General features: G+C 45.0%; 1 protein-coding gene across 4 annotated transcripts in view; it reads right to left on the reverse strand.

Moving 5' to 3' along the window:
* Positions 1-22,153, reverse strand: part of DOCK5 (dedicator of cytokinesis 5) — a 218,508-nt gene that overhangs the window by 47,595 nt on the left and 148,760 nt on the right. For 3 of the 4 annotated variants that reach the window (XM_027077373.2, XM_053216411.1, XM_053216413.1), the window contains 8 exons: positions 17,598-17,693; positions 13,609-13,707; positions 9,144-9,238; positions 7,798-7,876; positions 5,927-6,027; positions 3,386-3,444; positions 2,926-3,080; positions 2,083-2,168 (listed from right to left, as the gene is read on the reverse strand). In XM_027077373.2, coding sequence (XP_026933174.1) covers positions 2,083-2,168; positions 2,926-3,080; positions 3,386-3,444; positions 5,927-6,027; positions 7,798-7,876; positions 9,144-9,238; positions 13,609-13,707; positions 17,598-17,693 — 770 coding nt within the window. The remainder of the gene's footprint in view (positions 1-2,082; positions 2,169-2,925; positions 3,081-3,385; positions 3,445-5,926; positions 6,028-7,797; positions 7,877-9,143; positions 9,239-13,608; positions 13,708-17,597; positions 17,694-22,153) is intronic. The other variant, XM_053216412.1, reaches the window with a different exon arrangement.

Consider the following 22,153-nt stretch of genomic DNA (forward strand, 5'->3'; position numbering starts at 1 on the left):
GCTATCTGATCACTCTAACTGAAGTTGAAAGAGACCGTCTTTTCTATATCTTTATTCTCCTTAAGGCCTAGCACTTCGGGGTATCCTGTGGACGTTTTGGAAAGCCTTGGATCGACGCCCGGTCTAGAGGAAACAAGGGATCTAGTGCACATCCAGACATGTGGCTCTTTGGACAAAAGTGCTATTTAACCGCCACCGCCACAAAACTACAAAATTGTAAATAAATAAACTGAGGCTTGGTATGAATCCTATTTTGTTGGACTCAAACAGAAAAAAGCTTCTGTAGGGGCTTCTTAGATTTGACAACTGGAAAAAACACTCAGAGAACAAGAGGAAAAAAGAGAAAGAAACGGGTTCAAAGAATTAGCCCAGACTTGAGGATTATTCTTGAGCACTGGAGATTTGTAGAGTCATATTGTTCTGAGACTCAGAAAGAATGAAACAAACAAACAAACAAAACACCATATAGTGAAAAGTCAGCTTGGGATTTAAAAAATGGGTAGTTTATCATTTGTAAACTGTGTACGTGTATATGTACATAATTTCTCCATTTAATCCCCTTATGAGATCTGAATCACAAAAGTGATTATGTGGCAGGTAGGTAACTCAAACAGGTGGACTTAATGGAAATGGGATGAAAAGATCAACAAATGGGTCTTGTCATCCACTAAAAACGAAACAAGAAAGACGTCTGGTTCTTGAAAATATATCTGAGGGGCACCTGAGTGGCTCAGTCGGTTAGACGTCCGACTTTGGCTCAGGTCATGATCTCGTGGTTTCTGAGTTCGAGCCCTGTGTCGGGCTCTGTGCTGACAGCTCGAAGCCTGGAGCCTGCTTCAGATTCTGCGTCTCCCTCTGTCCCTCTCTCTGTCCCTCGCCCGCTCACGCTCTGTCTCTTGAAACATAAACATTAAAAAAAAAAAAGAAAAGAAAATACAGCTGAGTTATCAATTCAGCTCCATTCCTGAGCACCCAGTGTTCTGGCTTTTTAAATCTTAAAAAAAAAAAAAAAAAAGAAGAAGAAAACGACCTTGGGAGTACCCATCCTCAAGCACGGTCTAGTACGAGCCACACCCACAAAAGAGGTGGCCAACGAAGCGACCGGGGCGCATACCCAATCAACAGGTGACGCAGCTGGTCAAAATCACAAAGGCTCAGAGGACACAAGAAATGACTAGTCTAGGGTAGTGAGCGCCGTGGACGACGGAGAACGTGAGGATGACAGCAGTGACCAGCACAAACCCAGAGCAGGGACGCTCAGTCAGCATGGGCTCTGTAATAGACACTATTCTGATGCATCACCTCATTTACACCTCAACCCTTACCAAAGTGGACATGCTGTTAGTGTAGATGAAAAAAAAGAGGGCCATCGGAGAGATTAGAACACTTGTCCAAAGGCACGTTTCTAGAATATGGAGAAAACGGGATTTGAAGGTTTCTTTAACTCCAAATTCCATGTGTTTTGAACCACACTTTTACACTGTAATTCCATTTGAGCAAAGGAGAATTCAGAGGGCAGGAGGGGTGTGTGGGGTAGGTGTGGGGGGGGGTAGGGAGTAACTACAGAGAGAGAATAAAAATGTTGGATGTGGGGGAGGTGCGTAGGGCAGTGCAATGACCAGCCTGGCTGGAGATGTAACAGGTGTTCTTAGAGGCCCTCTATAGGGCATAAGGTATTTTTAAAGGTAAAGTGGACTTTGAAATGTTTTTTCCTTCCTCCTTTAAATGGTGCTTTGAAGCTATAATTAGAGGCGATAGCACTTTTGGTGAAGTTCAGCAATTCAAACACTGGGCAAAATGCCATCGCTCTGTATATCCCCCGCCCCCCTGCACCTTCCATCTGCTCTGCTCTCGAGGGGCCGGGCTGGCCAGGAAAACACGGACATTTGACTCACATCAGACAAACAAATGTCAACAGTGGATGGTGTAAACTCCATTAACCTCCCCCCCCGGGACAATTTGTGGCGGTGACCCCAGAGCTTCCCGGGACTCCTCGACTAGGCTGTCCATGCTGCAGAAGCCTGCTTCTCTCCCTCACTACATGATGTGTCAACTTTGAGGCTTTGTTTCTGTAGTACTCACAGTTTTTCCAGAAGGACCTTGTATTGTTCATCTCCTCTGCCCCCTTCTACCTCTTGGTCCAGCTTTGTGATCAGCTCATTCTCAAACTGAAAGCAGAGTTAGAATTTCCCAGGAGAACGCCAGAGACCCTTCGAAGAAGCCACGAAAGACGCCCCACCAACCTTTCTAGATTTGACACAGCCCCTTTATTGAACTGTGAACACTTTCCAACATATTATAGGGAAGATCATAATTCATGTCATCCATTAATCAGGTACCAGAGCCCCATCAAAACTCTCTAGACGAGTCTCATGTTACTTTGTCCTTTGCTTTACATTTGGAAAAAAAAAAAATCCCCCAATATTATCTTCCTGTAATCCTAATAATTCTAATTATCTATTTTATTTTTTTTCTTGGCTAAGTCTTGGCAATGGAATTTGCTTTTGCAGAACTTCACAGCTACAAGACCTCTTCGTTTCCAAAGCACTCTATAGATAAGGAAACTGAGGCATGGGAAAGACATGCAAATTGAGAGAGACCTCAAAACCAGAGAGGCCTCAGCATCTTTTCCCCAACCCACTGCATTATGTTCTCAGCTACACTGCAACCGGCAGGATTAAAACGCATGATGTCAAATTTTAATTACCCAGAGATAGTTAAGCACATGCAGTGAAAAGGGTTTCTGGGCCACGTGGAGAAATACCTGATTCTCCCTCTAACTGCTTTACGGCGTGAAAGGTAAATAAAGTTTTTAAAGCAACTTCGATTTGTATAATTCAGGCTACTGCTTCTCGGCGGAGAAAGAAACTAAGCAAGAGGCAACTATCTGCACATTAGTAAGATTCAAGTTCTGCCACGCCTTACCATATGGAAATTGCCGTTTCCGCTGAAGTTGAACTCACACTGCATCATGTCAAAGAAAATGGGGATGGTGGCTTTCCGGAGCTCTACTTCGGGAGTCAGTGTGACCTCCAGAATGGGACCCACCATGGAGGGGATAAATTTGATTTTGTGGGGACCTGAAATGAAAGTAAGCGGGGATATTAAAAAGTGATGTCCATGGCAGTAAAGTGGTCCCACCTTCCTCTACGGAAGACATGGAAAAGGTCATGTGGGTACACCAACTCAAATTCAGAAGTGAGTGATTAAACAACATCGTCTTCTGATAACATATGGATGTTATAATGAAAGACTGACAAGTCAACTTTCCCTTCTAGACACACAGGCAAATAAATGTCAGGGTTACTGGGAGTTAAAATAGAAAAGAACCCATCGTGGGATGCTTATTACACGGGAGTTGTACGGTTCAAGGTCATACACTCACCCAGGTTATACCACATGTCCCGGATTCTAAAGCCGATTTCCTTTCTCATGTCCCCATATCTAGAAAGAAGATCATAAACAAGAGAAAGATCTGAGGTGGAAATGAAAATGATGAGGCCTGTGAAAACAGCCTGTGCCTCTCTAAGACCACCTTTAAGACAGGTTCGAGGCAAGGCCACAGTCAATACCGAAATGAGCCCCCAAAGAGAACGAGGCCACATGGAGAAGGGACGTAACTAGCAGGACGGGGCCAAATGCAAATGCGGAAAAATAACTGAGAAATGAAACTGTCAAACTTACTGAAGAGTTTGACAGGGTGAGGGATATTCTGGCTGCTGTCAAGCAGAGAAACAAAAGAAAATATAACAACCACTAGTGAAAAGAGAGAGAAATGGGGTATGATTTATACGGTAATGTGACTGATGTCTAACAAATATGCTGACTTTATACATTTTTATTTGAAAAACTCACATCCACACCAGTATGTTCTACAAAGGACTCACGTTGAGAAGCTCTAGATGGTCCCCAGAGGGGTGAAAGTTGGTCCTTGGGGGCAAAGAAGGCTTACTATTCTTATGGACAGAGTACAAATATACATATAGTACCTAATCAGATATGCAGCGTATCTGTGGTATTAATGTTTCATGGGGGGGGGGGGTGGGGAGTGGGATTAGAAAAATAATTTCTGAGAAGTTTCCTTACAGGAATCAATAACGAAAAAGATAAAAGAAAGAGAGAAACCATGGACCTATTCAGTGGTTCGTGGCTGGGGATGGATGAATCAAAATCCCCTGGGTATCTCTTACAGAAAACATAGGCCTGAGGCTACCCCACATCACACACCAAAGACGCTGGGGGCTTGGAAAAAACAGAAATAGGGTGGGCCAAGGGTAGATGTGGCCAACGTTCCCAGGGAACTCTAATATGGACCCATGGCCCATGCTGTGGCCACCATTCCCCATTTTATACCCATTGCATCAAACATTGTTTTCAAATTCCACCTTTATAAATGCCTTCAGAAACCAGTATAAAAATCTTTAAAAACTTTTTGTTTAAAACAACAACAGCAACAAAACCATTTGTCTTACGATTCCATTTTCACAAAAATACCCCATTTTATTATTTACATTGGGTAAGCGTATGTTAGTTAATGTCTGGCACATAATAAAGAATAAATGATAAGTATTCCCATTGTTTGTTAATACTGCTATTGATGCTAATTCTACTGAAAATAAGAGAAATCCTGAGGAAAAAAACAATTCGTGTTGGTATAACATTAATAAAAATGTTTTCCCAAGGTACATCTTTGCCCATATGCATATATATTTTACAGAGACTTCCCTTTGATCAAAACCCTTAGGCTATTAAGCCTAACTAGCCACTTTATTTATCAGACTTGGTGTCACCTAACTTCACTTTTGATTGTTTGACCAATATCAAATCCATCTTTGAAAGACGTTATGTCATTTAAGATAATCTAAAGAAGGAGATGCAGGTATTTTCATCTTGAAACTCAATTCTTTCTCCATACCTGCTGCAGGGAAGTCTACAAAACCTGATTTAGTCTTATCTTTGAGATTGAAATCTCAGTCTCTAGCCAACAATCTCAGTGTTTTCGGGAGAACCCAGAGGTAGATAATTTGCCTAGAATCCCAGACATCCCAGCAAGGGATCAGAACTCAAATTTCGCAGCCTTTCAATGGTAAATTTCTCACGTTGTATTAAACTACACAGCCTTGAGTTTCCAGGCTCCCTGTGACCTCTGAAACAGACCGGAAAGGAAAGCAATGAAAAGCTTCCTTAAATCTCTCATCACTCTTGCACATATGTCCCTGTTGAATCCCCAGCCAGGAATGTGGAGGGCCTTTTTAGGTGATGTGTTAGTTTTGGCTCCTCTGCTGAAGTGACTGAGAGGTAAAACAGTGGGACCAGAGGACCTTGCTTTGTGATGCCTGAGTGGGAGGGGCGCTGTGCCTGCAATTTGGGTAAGCTGCCAGCAGGTGGGCAGCTGTTCCTGGAGACCGGAGTCCTGGCAAGCCTTGGTGCCTCTCCAAGTTCCAGTTAAAAAAAAAAAAAAAATGCAACGGTTGATGGGAAAATGAAGGGGACCTTGAGAAAAGAGATGTGAATCAGAGGAAATTTAAAGCCTATAAAATAATTACATTAAGACCTATCTCACGGGGCACCTGGGTGGCTCAGTCAGTTAAGCAGTTAAGCGTCCCACTTCAGCTCAGGTCATGATCTCGGGGTTCACGAGTTTGAGCCCCACATCAGGCTCTGTGTCTCCCTCTCTCCCTGCCCTTCCCCTGTCACACTTGATCTCTCTCTCTCTCTCTCTCTCTCAAAAATAGATAAAAACATTTTTGAAATTTAAAAAAAAAAAATTAAAAAAAAAAAAACCTATCTCGCTAACACCTTGCAGGGGTGGGGGGCCGGGGAGGGACTCTATCCAGTTAATTTCTGGGATACCAAAATTCTTGCTCTGAATACAAATGGAAGAGTCATCCTCCCAACCGTAAGCAAGTTTTAAGGGGACACTTACTTTTTGACAATTTTGTTGCGCTTGGCTTGAGAGAAGGTTTCAAGTTGAAGGGACTCGTGGGTGAGAAACGCTACCGCCAAATGGAAGTAATTGTTCCAGAGCTGCTCAAATTTAACGGTGTGGGTGAAAAGAAATGGAAAGTAACATTAATAAAGGTCAGGGTAAGATCGCGCCACATGGTGGAAATTCACTCGCAGAAACTAATGAGAAAAACAAAATAAAATCCACAAGGCTCCTTTTTCTTTCTCAGGTTTCATTTATTCAACCCTGAATAGTTTTAACACTTAATATTAATATTATGCTTTTTTAAAAGAAATCCAGACTATCATATTGGTCTTTACTCCTGAGATAAAAGAAAACGGCTGCCAGTAAATGCAACTATTTATAGTAAGCAGTTTGGCAACGTGTATCAAAAGCCTTAAAATTCTGCCAAACTTCTCAAATAGTAAATACTTTAGGACTTTACCCTGGCAAAATAATGACGGGTATTTAAAAATATTTAAAGCAAGGGAGGCCCTCACTCTTTTATTTAAATAGCAGAAGATGGAAGCAATCTAAATGTTCCTAAGAAGAATCTGGTTAAATAAATCATGGCCCGGCCATGCAACGGACTGTATTCAGCCATTAAAAATACGGTGGAAGTGTTTAATATCATTGAAAAGACGAGAGAAAAATAATTGCATTAACAGGTTGCCAAAGAACTGCATAGCTTGATTCCGTTTTGGGGTGTGTGTGTGTGTGTGTGTGTGTATACATCTGTATATATGTATGTCTGTATATACATATGCCTGTATATATATATGTATGTGTATATATATATGTATATATATATACACATACATATATATATATATATATATTATGTTTAGCAAATATATGTGTTCCATTTTGGCACAGATACACACACACACACATATCCACGTATATGTAAGTGCACATATAACTTTCTCTTCTTATGAGTCTCCACTTTAAAGTCTCACAGTTATAAACGAAGCCCCATGACACAGCAAAAGCATATCACCAACAAAACGTTTGCTGGAATGAGAGCAGGGAACTTGTCTGGCTTCATCAGGGCCTAAAATGGCACTCTGTGCCGTCTAACATTTGTTGGACGAATGAATGAATGAATAAATGAATGAAGATGAAGCTCGCGGGCACCTGATTTGCCCTCACTTTGGATTTTCAAACAAGCACGTATAGAAACCTCTCCTTAGAAACCAAATCACTTGTAGGCAGAGAAATATCTGTGTGCCTAGCTGCAAGCACGAGTGTGCATGTATTTGTGTTATGTTAACAACAGAAGGTAGGGCTATTTGTCTTTCAATGTTCTTCTTTTTGCTTTGCTATGTTTTCTGCTGCTACTTTTTTTTTTCTTTTTAACCTGTATTACTTTTACGGAAAGAAGAAAAAAACTCGACTTGACTGTCTAAAGGACGGAGTGACAGGAATGTGCGCTTTAGGGAAAGGAGAGAAAAACAAGAAAACTGTTTGCATCTGGAAATGATAGGGGCGCCTGGGTGGCTCAGTCGGTGAAGTGCCCCACTTCAGCTCAGGTCATGATCTCACAGTTCAAGAGTTCGAGCCCCGCGTCGGGCTCTGTGCTGACAGCTCAGAGCCTGGAGCCTGCTTCAGATGCTATGTCTCTCTCTCTCTCTCTCTCTCTCTCTCTCTCTGCCCCTCCCCGACTTGTGTTCTGTCTCTCCCTCTTTCTCTCTCAAAAATAAGTATTTTAAAATGTAAAAAAAATGATTAGATCTTTAAAAAAAAACAGTAAGAAAATGATAAAATTTGAAGGGACGTTTTCCAAATTGAACAGTTCTCTTGCTGTGGCTGAGAATTTGAGGAATAATGATGTGAGTAGCCATGCTTACCTGAAGTTCAAAGCTTGTTTGATCCATGAAGAACTTTGTGAGAACCTCAGTAAACTGATTTATAGCACGAAGGAAAACCCTGAGGGAGAAAACACCAGATAAAGAAAGCACCTTTCTGTCTTTAAAACATTTCCCATCTATGTTAAAAACCAAAGCAAACCAAACTTGGGCTCTGCAGCATAAGACCTTTACATCTATTGAGGTCATCAGAAAGCAACGACAGAGCAGTCTGGAGATGGCACTGTTCAGTTTCTAGAATGGTCTACGAGATCCACTGGGGGCTGCTCCACAATGTAGCCACTTAGGGGTAGAGCTGAGATGATTAACCAGGTCTCCTGAGCCTCAGACAGGGCTCTTGCACTCTACTGTGACACCTGTCTTTCCAAGTCTGGTGATACTGATGCGATTTTTTTTCTTTAACCTGTACATAGCTGGGAAGGGTTTTTCTAAGAGTTAACAGCTCTTAGAATGATTTACTTTATTTAGTTCTTTAAAAAAATTCTTAAATCTTAATATTATATGTATAATATATAATTCTGAAATCTTATTATACATATATATATAAATAAAATTCTGAAACTATGGAAAAAATATATATATATGCGGTTTTTTTGCTTCCATTCCATTGTGGTCCAACAACTGGAAAGCACTGGCTTAAGGTCTGCCTTGAAAGAGAGGGTTTCTGGTCTTAAGAAGTTTGCCACTTGGTGGGGGTCACCTGAGACCTGTGAACAGAACCATGACCCAACAAAGAACACGGAAAATTCTGTGGAGGGGGTGTCAAAGAGTTACGGGGAAATCAAAAGGAAGAGGACGCGACATCCAGGTTGGAAAGGTTTCCTTTGGAGATGGCATTTGAGAAGGACCTTGAGGAACGGGTGGCAGGTTGACAGCCAAAGGTCATGCGGAAGGCGCTGGAGGTGGAAGCAGCCGCCCAACGGAAAGCACAGCACATGTTTGGGGACCAGAAAGAGGCCAGTTCGGTTGGAGCACAGGTTGTGCTACTGAGGGAAATTGTGGAAGACAAGGCTAGAAAAGCAGGGCGGACCAGGCTGCAGAGGCCCTGAATGTCATGATGATGAGGGTGGTGCAGAGCCACCAAGGGGCGCTGGGGGAGAGCCGAGGATGACAGGAGTTGGGCAATGAGGGGACCACACCTGAGCAGAGAGCCTCAGGTGAGAAGTGAGCAAAGAATCGGCAATCCAGAAACAGGAGGCTTCTTGCTCTACAGAGCATGGATGGGCCGCAGAGATTTAATAGCACTCTATGGGAGGGCCCATACCTGGTCAAGAAAGCCAAGTAATTCAGAGTCAAATGACTCATGCCCAGCCCTGGGGCTGTCTTACCTGCTCTGTGTCATATTCATGACCATCCAGTCTTTGGCGTAGACATTCTTTCCAATCAGATCCTTGAACATGATAAAAGTTTCCATGAGGAAATCCTGCAGAGAACAAAGGAGCAGTTGTGGAAAAAGTGACTGGAGGGAGCTCCCCATCAGAACACAATGGCCCTAGCCCGAAATTACAGCCTACCTTTTTAGTAAGGCTTTTAGGGATCTGACAAGGACAAAACAGTTGTCCACATTTTATAACTGATAAAACTGAGGCCTGTGAAAAAAGTGAAAGACTTAAGGCCGTAGAAACTAGGAAGTGGGAGAGCGGGGAAGAGAACTTGGGGTTTTGGGCCCCAACTTTAGATCCATAATGCCTTAGTCCTCTCCTGCCAAGCATCGATGGAACAGATCTACCGCACTTAGAATGAATTCACCAACAATGGTGAGACTGCTGATAACTCTTGAGTCCAATCCTCCTTTATTATTATTAGAACAGAACAAAACCGCTATAAATAAAAAGCAAAGTCAGGATTCTTCCTATTCCAGGAATGTTCCCATGGGTAGCTTGGGGGGAAGGGTCCTAAAGGGCCCTTAAAAAGAGATGGCAGCCACGCCCTGCAATGATGGTAATAACTAATAACAAAAGAACACAGAGCACGATGTCTGAAAAAGAGCTCTTCTACTCAAAGGCGGGGGGGGGGGGGGGGGGGCGCTGGGAGCAAAACTCAGCTTAGGAATAGAACGACTCGAGCTAAAATTCAAAGCTAAAAAGTTTTGCAAGCTTTGTATTTATTAGTTGGTTAAATTTAGATATTTTCCACTCGGATTCCTGAGATGAGAATCCGGGCCAATTCCTCCGGCACCCACGGCACAGTTGTATCTTCTGAGTTACATCACGCAGCAGGAGGCTCACAGTGGTGGGGAAGCAGGCGGCCTGGGCTCCATTTGTAAGGATGTTCCTCCGGGACGGTGGGCAGGGTGGCTAACTTCCGGCCACACAGCACAGGAGGGGGAAGGGTTCTGGCTCTGAGGTCTGGGCTACCCTTGAACCTTCCTTTGGCTCAACGGAGAGTCAAACTTTTCTATCCTTGGTTCTCAAATCATAGACATATTTCCTGAGTTTTAAAATTCATCATACATTTGGGGCGCCTGGGTGGCTCGGTCGGTTGAGCGTCCGACTTCGGCTCAGGTCATGATCTCGCGGTCCGTGAGTTCAAGCCCCGTGTCGGGCTCTGTGCTGACAGCTCAGAGCCTGGAGCCTGTTTCAGATTCTGTGTCTCTCTCTCTCTGACCCTCCCCCGTTCATGCTCTGTCTCTCTGTGTCTCAAAAATAAATAAACGTTAAAAAAAAATTTTTTTTAATAAAAAATAAAATAAAATTCATCATACATTAAAAAAAAAATTTTTTAAGGTTTATTTATTTTGAGAGAGAGAGAGAGAGAGAGAGAGAGAGCGCGCGAGGTGTGGAGACAGACAGAGAGGGAGACACAGAATCCGAAGCAGGCTCCAGGCTCTGAGCGGTCAGCACAGAGCCCGACGCGGGGCTCGAACTCATGAACTGTGAGATCATGACCTGAGCCGAAGTCGGACGCTCAACCAACTGAGCCACCCAGGTGCCCCTCTTCATCATACCCACAACGCATTAACTAGTCTATTAACTCTTTCTCTCAAATCAGTATGAATTCATGGTGTGTGAAGAAAGGATTAAGTTTAAATGCCAGTCATCCACTTCTTATAAAACAAAAATTTTTTAGGGGTACTTGGGTGGCTCAGTCGGTTGAGTATTCAACTTCGGCTCAGGTCACGATCGCATAGTTTGTGAGTTTGAGCCTCACATTGGGCTTGCCGCTGTCGGCGCAGGTTTGGATCTTCTCTCCCCCACCCCGCCCCCCACCCTTGCCCACCTCTCTGTGCCTCTTCCCCACTTGTGCTCTTTCAAAAATAAATAAATCTTAAAAAAATTTTTTTTAATTTTAATTTTTCATTTCAGAGAGAGAGAGAGAGCGCACACAGGGGAGGTGGGGCAGAGGGAAGGAGGGCAAGAAGGAGGGGAAGGAAGGGAGGGAGAGAAAGAGAGACAGAGAGACAGAGACAGAGAATCTTAAGCAGGCTCCACACTCAGCGCGGAGCTGGCTGTGGGGCTCGATCTTGTGACTGAAAGATCATTGGATGCTCAACCAATTGAGCCACCCAAGATGTCCCCAGTTATCCACTTCCGATGCTGATTCTACATTCAACTCTTGGTAATCTAAATTAATTGTAAACAGTGACAGTATAATATAATGAAGACAATTCATAGGTTATCCCAGATCTCACTTTATCTCCCATTTCCCAAAGTCTTCCAAGTGATTTCCTCAGAAGGTAGCAGGAGGAAGGGAAAGGAGAGTCCCTTGGACATCAAAAGGCTTAGCTGTCCCTTGCAGGCTTACCCCTGATGACTATAGTTTTCTCATGGGGATAAGAATCCTCTTTTAGTTAAACGACACATGGGGCGCCTGGGTGGCGCAGCCGGTTAAGCGTCCGACTTCAGCCAGGTCACGATCTCGCGGTCCGTGAGTTCGAGCCCCGTGTCGGGCTCTGGGCTGATGGCTCAGAGCCTGGAGCCTGCTTCCGATTCTGTGTCTCCCTCTCTCTCTGCCCCTCCCCCGTTCATGCTTTGTCTCTCTCTGTCTCAAAAATAAATAAACGTTAAAAAAAAAAAAAAAAAGACACAGAGGGAAGAGCTTACCATTGTTCTAGAAAACACAAGGCAAACCTGTTCTTTGGCCTACTTAATAGCACCAAATTGTCAAGAGCCTGAATTTACTAGAACTTCCCTTGTTCCACCTGCTTTCTGAGGGAAATTTTTAGCGTCACTAAACTATTTTTATGTCAACTTTATCTTACATGACAATAATAATAATAAAGTCATTATTATAGCTAGTCCTCATAGTCATTAACTACCTGCCAAGTACAAAGCTAGGTAATTCCCAGGTGTGGACTCAATCAGTGCTCCTTTACGTTAACCCTCGACATAGGTACTAGCTTTACAGATGAAGAAACCAAGCTTTAGTGACATTTAATAGCTGGCCCAAAATTTCATAGAAGGAAGTAAAATAGCCAGAATTCAAACCCAGATTTGGATGCTCTAAAGCCTGTGTTGTTTTTCGTTTTTGTTTTTTTTCATGTTTGTTCATTTTTGAGAGATGGAGAGACCGAGCGGGAGCGGGAGAAGGGCAGAGAGAGAGAGAGGGAGACACAGAATCCGGGGCAGGCTCCGGGCTCTGAGCTGTCGGCACAGAGCCCGACGCGGGGCTCGAACTCACGAACCGTGGGATCGTGACCTGAGCCGAAGTCGGACACTCGACCAACTGAGCCACCCAGGCGCCCTTAAAGCCTGTGTTCTTAAACCCACTACACCATCTGCCTCCATCGTTCCCCTGCCCTCCTCTCGTCCTAACTCCCTCGCACTTGGTCTCTGCAGCCACACCTGCCTAACGCTGTGGGCCCCTGTACGCTATGGGCTGCCTGGCAGAGTATGGCCTAAGAGGAGGCTCATGGAAGCCTCCAGATTAAGTGACATAGCTTATCCCTGAATCTACTACTCCTGCTACTGCACCGCACTTTCTGTGCAGTTCCTTGTGTGGTTTTCCATCGTGCAGGCCTCACAGGAAGGAAGTCGATTGGCCGAGAATGAGCTAGATATCGTTGGGTGCACGGACCACATACTACGAGTATAACAGAGACAGAGAGTAGACAATGTAGAGCCTAGACTACAGCACTGATCGTGAGAGACTGGCCGCCGCAAGGACGTGGGCAAAGGGACACTGGGTTACTGACCCCGCCGTGTCCAGCCCACCGCTTTACAAGATTAAGGCGACACGTTCAGGGATGTTTGAACGGCCACTAACAATTGCCTCCAGGGAAGGATCCTGGGGAAGCAGCCACCTTCGGCGGCCTGCTAAACAGTCATCGCGAGAACGGTTTTCTCGCTGAAAACAAAAGAGAATGGAATGTTTTCAGCTTAGGATACCTTGTGGACATTCCAAGGGGCAAGTATTCCCTCTTCTTGTCTCCCTTTCCAGCAAGTACTGGAAACGATGGCAGCAGGCACATCACAGACACAGTGCTGTGCACGTCTTTGCCTCCTAGAACCCTTCCCAGGGCGTGACCGCTGTCCCTGAAGATGAGGTACTCCTCTCTTCTGAGAGCAAAAAGGATCTTTTACATGTTTCTAAAGAAGGGTTCTCTCCAAATCCAAGAGACTTGGGAGGCTGAGTGAGGGCTTCCTGGGACATGTTTTGTAGTCTCCAGAACCTATCACAGACACAAAGTGAGAATCCACCCTTTCCTTTCTGTTCCTTTCCATCACTGTGGACAGACATGCAGCACTGGAGGTAGGTGGGAAGGGAATCACGCGCTCAGTGTGGGTTATCGTCCGGGTGTGCGTGCGCCGAATATAATCTTAAAGTTACCAGGCCCCGAGGAAGACAACTTACAATGATGTCTTGTCTGGTTTTGAAAGTGCTGATATAGTGGCTATAGTGGCTGTCGTCCATTTGCTGCAGAATCGCAATCATACAGGCCACAAAACCCCCCTGGAAGGAGAGAAGAAACACAAATCCAGAAGCCTTAGGCCACCGACTGGCAAAACAAGACCCGTGCGCACGTACTTTGGTTTTCGCCACCCAGTTACCGGAAAACAGGGACCCTACCAAACTGGCAACATTCTGCGCCCTGACGGTCTACAAGGCACACGCTTTGCTGTTGCTGCTGACAATGATCTCCTTCCAGGTTTCAGTTAAGGAATGTGGAGGGCTTTACTCATCCCTTTACTAGTACGGCTTGTAGAGAGACCTGTAGGTCGATGGACACTGACTCTAAGGTCTCAGCTAGACGACGAGTTACAATACAAACAACCTGGGGACCCTGGGTTGCTTTTTGAGACAGAGAGAGTTGTAGTCCATTCAGAAATGTGTGAAATGGCACAAATCTGACTGTGGAGGGATGCAAGGAGGAAAAAGAGATCGTAAAACTGAGAGTGGATGAACAGAGAGGGAAATGAATGCTCCCTGTCTTTCCAGCTCCAGAATCTTTCAGTTAACTTCTGGCATGTTATGCACGTGTGATTATGGACGTGCTAGGGAGAAAGGGACTGAATAGCTTAATATTTTTGTCAATTTAGATGTGTATTTAAATTTTTTTTTAACATTTGTTCATTTTTGAAGGACAGAGAGAGACAGAGCACTAGTGGGGGAGGGGCAGAGAGAGAGAGGGAGACACAGACTCTGAAGCAGGCTCCAGGCCTGAGCTGTCAGCACAGAGCCCGACGTGGGGCTCGAACTCACCAGCCGTGAGATCATGACTTGAGCCGAAGTCGGAGACTCAACCGACTGAGCCACCCAGGTGCCCCATACTATAATTTTTTAAAGTATAGACTAATTTATGTTTTCTTCTAGCGCTTTAGTGCTTACTTTTTTTTACACTGACCTTTCATTCCATCTGATGTTGATTTTTTTTGGTTATAGCATGAAATAAAGGCAAATTTTTTTCCACGTTGTTCACAGATTTTCCAAGTAACATTTATTAAAAATCTCCACTTTCCTAGAAACGGGAACCCTCTTGCACTGTTGGTGGGAATGCAAATTGGTGCAGCCACTCTGGAAAACAGTGTGGAGGTTCCTCAAAAAAATTAAAAATAGACCTACCCTATGACCCAGCAATAGCACTGCTAGGCATTTACCCAAGGGATACAGGAGTGCTGATGCATAGGGGCACTTGTACCCCAATGTTTATAGCAGCACTCTCAACAATAGCCAAATTATGGAAAGAGCCTAAATGTCCATCAACTAATGAATGGGTAAAGAAATTGTGGTTTATATACACAATGGAGTACTATGTGGCAATGAGAAAGAATGAAATATGGCCCTTTGCAGCAACGTGGATGGAACAGGAGAGTGTGATGCTAAGTGAAATAAGCTATACTGAGAAAGACAGATACCATATGGTTTCGTTCTTATGTGGATCCTGAGAAACGTAACAGAAACCCATGGGGGAGGGGAAGGAAAAAAAAAAAAGAGATTAGAGTGGGAGAGAGCCGAAGCATAAGAGACTCTTAAAAACTGAGAACTGAGGGTTGATGGGGGGTGGGAGGGAGGGGAGGGTGGGTGACGGGTATTGAGGAGGGCACCTTTTGGGATGAGCCCTGGGTGTTGTATGGAAACCGATTTGACAATAAATTTCATATATTGAGAAAATAAATAAATACATAATTTAAAAAATTTTAAAAAATAAAAAACTTTGAATTCATGGTCAAAAAAAAAATCTCCACTTTCCTTATTAAGAAATAATAGAATTGTCATATAATCTAAAATCTCCTTTTAAATGCTCTCAGTTTTGTTCTGTTGATGTATGTACTCTATTCCATGAGTCCAACACTATTTTTATTGTAGCATTATGTTTTCAAATCTGACAGCACAGTCCCCTCCACTCTTACTTCTATGTGGCTCTTCATTTATGTGTGTCTTGTATTTATTTACTTTTTAAAAAGTTTTTACTTATTTATTCATATGACGTGGGGCTCAAACTCATGGCCCCGAGATGCAGAGTTGTATACTCTTCTGACTGAGCCAGCCAGGCGCCCCATCTGGCTTTATTTTCACTCTCATATTTTTGTGACTAAATTAAATGAGATTCTTCCTTTATAATCCCTCAATAGGTACCGTTGTTATAAGAAAGGCCGCTGAATATTATCTGTTTATTCTGAAACCGGTTAGTTTAATAAGTTGTTTGTGACTTCTGTTAAAACTTTGTGAAGGTTCCCGGGTTTCCTAGAAATAGCAAGAGCAGAAGAGATGAACAACACAGTTATCAAACTGCCTTTCTTTATATGTTCTTCACATATGTGGCAGCAATGGCGTGGCAAGAACAATTAATTACCAATTAATACCTTAGTACAAGACCTGGATCCTGTTTCGGATCGCCTTGAGTCTTAATCTTAGCAGGCACGTCTCTGTATCCCTATTTGGACCAGCTCTGTCGCCAAAGCTGAAGCTTACAAGGGACATCTTAAGGTTTCTGCCTTGGCCACTGCTTCTGCCTGAAGGCCCCTCCCCACACCTTCACACTGCCCCCCCCCCCCCACCTTCTCCAAGTCTTTGTTCAAATTTTCCCTTCTCAGGAAAATCTTATACGTTTTTTAAGTTTATTTATTGATTTTGAGAGAGACAGAGACAGGGCAAGCGGGGGAGGGGCAGAGAGTGAGGGGGAGAGAGAGAGAATCCCAGCAGTGTCCGCACTGCCAGTGAAGAACCCAGGGCTCAAACTCATGAAACCGAGAGATCATGACCTGAGCCTATATATCAAGGGTTGGACATTCAACCGACTGAGCCACCCAGGAGCTCCTCAGGCAGGTTTCTTAAGCTCTCTCTGCAATGCTTCCTGATTTGAAAAATGGAGCTAATGATAGAACCACCCTGTAGGAGGTGTGTGAGCTTTCAGTGACACGTAAAGTGCTTAAAATAATTTCTGGCAGGTAAAAAAAACCAAAAAAAACAACAAAAAAAAACTAGCTGAAGTGGCACTTGGATGGCTCCGTCGGTGAAGCGTCAGCTCAGGTTGTGATCTCACTGGTCGTGAGTTCGAGCCCCGTGTTCGGCTCTGTGCTGACAGCTCGGAGCCTGGAGCCTGCTTCGGATTCTGTGCCTCCCTCTCTCTCTCTGCCCCTCCCCCACTCACTCGGTCTCTCAAAAATAAATAAATGTTAAAAACTTGAAAAAAAAAAACAGCTAATGACCACTTCTATTAATTATCACTACAGCGGGAAGTACTAAATAGTGTTACTATTATCACTCCAATAAGGGTCGATCCAGACGGCGCGTGCACATCACATACTGAGAATTAGAACACAACTACTTGCGATAACAGAGGAAGCACTGAACGCAGCCACCAACACCCTTCATCGCCTGCTCACCAAGGTTTAGGTTTTCCTTAAATGAAATATTAAACAAAGATTCAAAGAGTATGAGCTCAAATGGGGGCTGAGTTTGCCTACCCAGGGTGCTCACTGATTCAGTATCTGCTGGAACATATTGCAACAGGCTCTGTCTCATCGCTGATATGAGCATCGTTCCTCTAGAACGGACCTGCACTGTCGGGTTTACAAGGTCGCCAACAATGCTCCCCCCATTACCCTCCCTTCTCCCCCACCCCTGTTGGATCATTTTCCCTCAAGAGAAAAATCAGTGTTGCAATCAAGATCCGCTGGCGGTTAGAAACAAGGTCACCCGACGGGGAGGGCTGTGAGGTTCTAGAGCCCCCCCCCCCCCCCCCCGTTTCCTCAGGGCACACGGCATGCAGGCACAGCCTGTGACCCATGAGAGGGGTCTGTGGGAATCCGGCCCCAAGACACTGGTCCGGAAGACCCCCAAAGGGCAGGTGGGACACTGAGAAGCCGCAGCGGTGGTGGGTCCCCTGTAGCGACACTCACGATCTGCGGAGACTGGCGGCTCATCCCGATCACGGTCCTGTTGATCCTTCTCAGCAGCCGTTCCATGATCAGCTGGACGTGCATCGCCGTGGGACCCTGAGGGGGAAACACGGGCATCGACACCAACTTCTTCCAACTCAGCTTCACTTCTCCCGCAAAGAACCTTGGACAAGTGAGTTTTCTCTTTAAATCTCATTCCGGCTCTTCCCTGCAAAGTAATCTCTTGTTCGAAAAGGGAAAAAGAATCTCACAGAATGATAAGGACACTGCTACTCAGGAATCCGTTGAAAATGATTGGGTGTCACATTTCAAAGATGAGCCTCGGGAGGCAGGGGAAGGACGCCCCCCCAACAGCCCAGATCGTCCGCGCACTCTAAGATCAAGGGGGCTACCCACTCCACGTAGTTCTGGGAGGAAAGCCCCTGGCATGAGATCTCAGTCCTGACACTGAGCACATCGGGTAGCCCAGGACAACGAGGCACATGCATGGGAAGTAAAAGGCAAAAATTCAAATTCCTTCTGTGTAGGAGGAAAAACACTAAGAAATTCAAGTCAAGGAGACTGCTATTGACTGAATGTTTGTGTTCAGAAGTCATACGCTAGGGTTGGGGCGTCTGGCTGGCTCAGTTGATTAAGTGTCTGCTCTCGATTTTGGCTCAGGTCGTGATCTACAGTTTGTGAGTTCAAGCCCTGCATCAGGCTCTGCGCTGACAGTGCGGAGGCTGCTTGGGATTCTCTCTCTTCCTCTCTCTGTCCTTTCTCTCCCCCCCAAATAAACAAATACTTTATTAAAACGAAACAAAACAAAAAAGCCATATGCTGGGGGTGCCTGGCCGGCTCAGTCAGTAGAGCATGTGACTCTTGATCTCAGGGTCGTGAGTTCAAGCCTCATGTTGGGCACAGAGATTACTTAAAAAAAAAATTTTTTTTTTTATAATTTAAACAACCCACAAAAGTCATATGCTGGTGCTCTAAACCCTCATGTGATGGTACGTAGACATGGGCTTTGGGGAGGCAAGTATGACCGGAAGGCATGGCCCTGATCTTGTAAGGAGAGACACCAGACAGATTGTTTTTTCTCTGTCCACACACAGAGGAAAGGCCGTGTGAGGACAGAGAGCAAGGAGCTGTTTTCACGCCAGGAGGGGGCGCCCTCCCCAGGAACCCTACGGTACCGGCCCCCTGACCTTGGACTTGCCATCTCCAGAACCATGAGAAATAAATGTCTGTTGGTCGAGCCCCCGTCTGTGGTGTTTTGGCAGAAGGAGTGGACCCACCCAGGGACTCAATACTTTGATTCTGTCACGTGTGACTCTGGGCAATCATTTACCTTTGCTGAACTTCCCGTGTTCCCGCACAGAAGAAAAAAAAGAACAGATCCCTTACAGGCATTAGGTGGGCTGGTGGGCACAGCAAACAGCACCTCGCAGACACGTGTTCTTACTTTTCCTTTCTTCTTTTTTTGTGATTTGATGTTCTACTCATTCGCTCTACCTTAGCAATATTCAGCTTGTCTTTACAGAGCCTTTATCCTCGTGATAGATATTCCGAAACTCCCGGCTATTGCTTCAAATAGCCAAACCACTGCGATAGATAGTTTTATTAAAATACCAAGTATTCCTAGCGTCCCTTTCATACCTCCCTTCTCTGCTTCTTTGTTTGTATTATATATTCACTTGCTTCCCATTTCTTTGAATGAAAACGATCCGGAAAACCTCCCTCTCTCTTGAAACCGCTTTCTCCTCTATTTATGTAACGACACCACACCGCAGACCCAGCTCGGTGTGTTGAGTCCCGTGCCAGCCGCGGGTGGAGGTCGGAAAAGGAATCGGACGTTCTCTGATCAGGAGAGCTGGGGCTTAAAGATAAATGAGCAAAATGTACGGATCCTCGTAGAAGGTCCGCTCTGCTCAACTGCCGATCACATGGAATCCTTGTAAAATAACACAAATAAACAAACACGTAGAAGGTCAGCTCCGCGAGGGCCGGCTACTCGCTTCTCTCGTTCACTGCTGCACGCTTACTTACATCCGTCACAGTGCCCGGAGCACGGGAGCTGTTTAAGACGTGCCTGTGACCTGAATCACAACTGCAGGGCTTTACACAAGATGTAAGGAGGGCATGAAGGGATGTAGCGGAGTGGGGGACTCTGGGCAGGGCTGCCCCGGGAAAACCGCCTGGGGTGTTACTACAGCTGGACTTTGAAGCATATGGACAGTTTGCAGATATAGCTTCGGGACAAGAGGAATCCTGGATGACTAAAAAAAAAAAGGGCAGAGGAATACATGTCAGTAATTAGAGCCTGGAATTAACTGAGGAGACGAGAAGGTATGGGAAGACAGATACAGTTAGTTTGTACACGTTTGTACATTTAGGTACAAACATGTATAAACGATGGTGGGGGATAAAACCATATCATCGTCACCAAAAAAAAAAAAACAAAAAAAAAAAAAACGATTGAATTTACTACTTTAACAGAGCTCTAAGATCAATAATTGTGAACACTTTTCCTCATTACAGGGAACCTCATCAGGAAGACCAAAAAAAAAAAAAATTTTTTTTCAAGTCAATTAAATCAGCACAAGATGTAAATATATTCAAGTCATTTCCAAAGAGTCCTTCTACATGATAAGAAGGTAGGTAAAGATACTGTATTAAAAAAACAAAACAAGGGGTACCTGGGTCGCTCACTTGGTTAAGCAACCGACTCTTGATTTCAGCTCAGGTCATGATCTGAAGGGGATTGAGCCCCGCACACAGAGTGTGGAGCCTGCTTGAGATTCTCTCTCTCCCTCTCCTTCTGCCCCTCTCCCGCTTGCGCTCTCTCTCTCTCTCTCTAAGTAAATAAATAAACTCTAAAAAACAAACAAAAAACCCCAAAACAACAAAAACAAACAAACAAAAAAAACTGGGTTAGAAGTGGAAGAGATCAAGAGGTCTAAGAGGTCATCTGGAACCATCCCTACATGTTATGGAACAGGAAATTGACGTGCCTGCAGATTTGCCTAAAGATAAAGAGCTACACGTGCGGGGCACCTGGGTGGTTCAGTTGGTTAAGTGTCAGCCAGACTTCAGCTCAGGTCATGATCTCACAGTTCATGAGTTTAAGCCCTGCATTGGGTTCTGTGCTGACAGCTCAGAACTTGGGGCCTGCTTCGGATTCTGTCTCCCCCTCTTTCTCTGCCCCTCCCCGGCTCGTACTCTGTCTCTCCCTCTCTCACACACAAATAAACGAAAGGAAGGAAGGAAGGAAGGAAGGAAGGAAGGAAGGAAGGAAGGAAGGAAGGAAGAAAAGAAAGGAAAGAAAGAAAGAAAGAAAGAAAGAAAGAAAGAAAGAAAGAAAGAGAACTACACGTGCTGACGCTGAAACCAGAAAAGAAACCAGAAAAGAAGCAGCCTGATTCCCATGTTTCCAATCAACTCTGGATCATATAGATACACTTCTGGAACACCGGAGCTCTGCCTAAACCAAAGCCCCTAGTACACTCACTGTTGCCAACTACAGCTTTGGGCTTCCTTTTAGTATTTTGATGACTGAGTCATAAAAGTTACTTTTTGAAAATATTATTATCATGATACGGTTGGTCACATTATTTATGTGTTGTAAAATCCCTGGTTAGGAATCCAATACCCAATCACAAAATTCCTTGGGGAAACCTATTGTGTTTTATGTGGTTTCTAGAAACACATTTAAGAACAAAGGAGGAGGAAGAGGTGACCTATAATTAGTATCAGATAAATAGTACAAACAGCCAGGTGGGTTGAGGGTGGGGTTAGGTAGAGAAGGCAAGGGCGTCCTCCGGGACCTCTGTGGCTGAGGCGTGAATTTAGCAGAAATGCAGGCGTGCCCGTGGCCATCCTGGGGTTGACTTTGAAAGGCGAGCTAAGAATTCAGCCACGGGAAAAGGGACAGAGTGTTCTTCAATTCCTTTAGCAGAACCGAACCTAAAGATATTGGTAAGAGGACGGGCTTCGGCAAAGCCAAGAGCGTTTTCCCTGCTCTATAGGAACACTGGCGCCACGTAGCCATCGCGGGGGGTGGTGAGTAAGGTTTGTGCTCAACCGAACACACTGCTAACTTCTGCGGCCTCTTAGAGGAGGCCATGGCTGGGCTATGGGCTGTGCTATCTCTAGAACATGGTAAATCCAGGCAGATGCAGCCCCAGGGTTTCGGGGAGTAGGGATGCCTAGGTCACAGAGGAGATGCGAGAGAAGAAAGCACACTGTGGCCGCTAGGCCCCAAAAAGGAAGGATCAGTGTGAGGACATAAAACTGAGAATGGCTCAGAAGCTCAGGAATGTCTACAATACTCCTGGGGGGCCGAGGTTTCTGCTTAAAACATCTGAACAGGGGTCCGGTTCTTCGAATTCCCCTCGGGGATCTCCACCGGCGACAAGCCTGGAGAAGCAGTGGCTGCTGGCGCGAGCAGTAAGCGGACTCTCCTGGACCTCGGTGTGCGGAGAAGGCTCTAGCAAGCAGCAGCCTCTCCGATCACCCCCAAACCAGCCGCAGCCTGCCCCAGTAGCCAGGCTTCTAAGCCCCCTGGGTGGGGCCCT

The sequence above is a fragment of the Acinonyx jubatus genome, chromosome B1 (assembly GCF_027475565.1).
Source record: "Acinonyx jubatus isolate Ajub_Pintada_27869175 chromosome B1, VMU_Ajub_asm_v1.0, whole genome shotgun sequence".
Lineage (NCBI taxonomy): Eukaryota > Metazoa > Chordata > Mammalia > Carnivora > Felidae > Acinonyx > Acinonyx jubatus.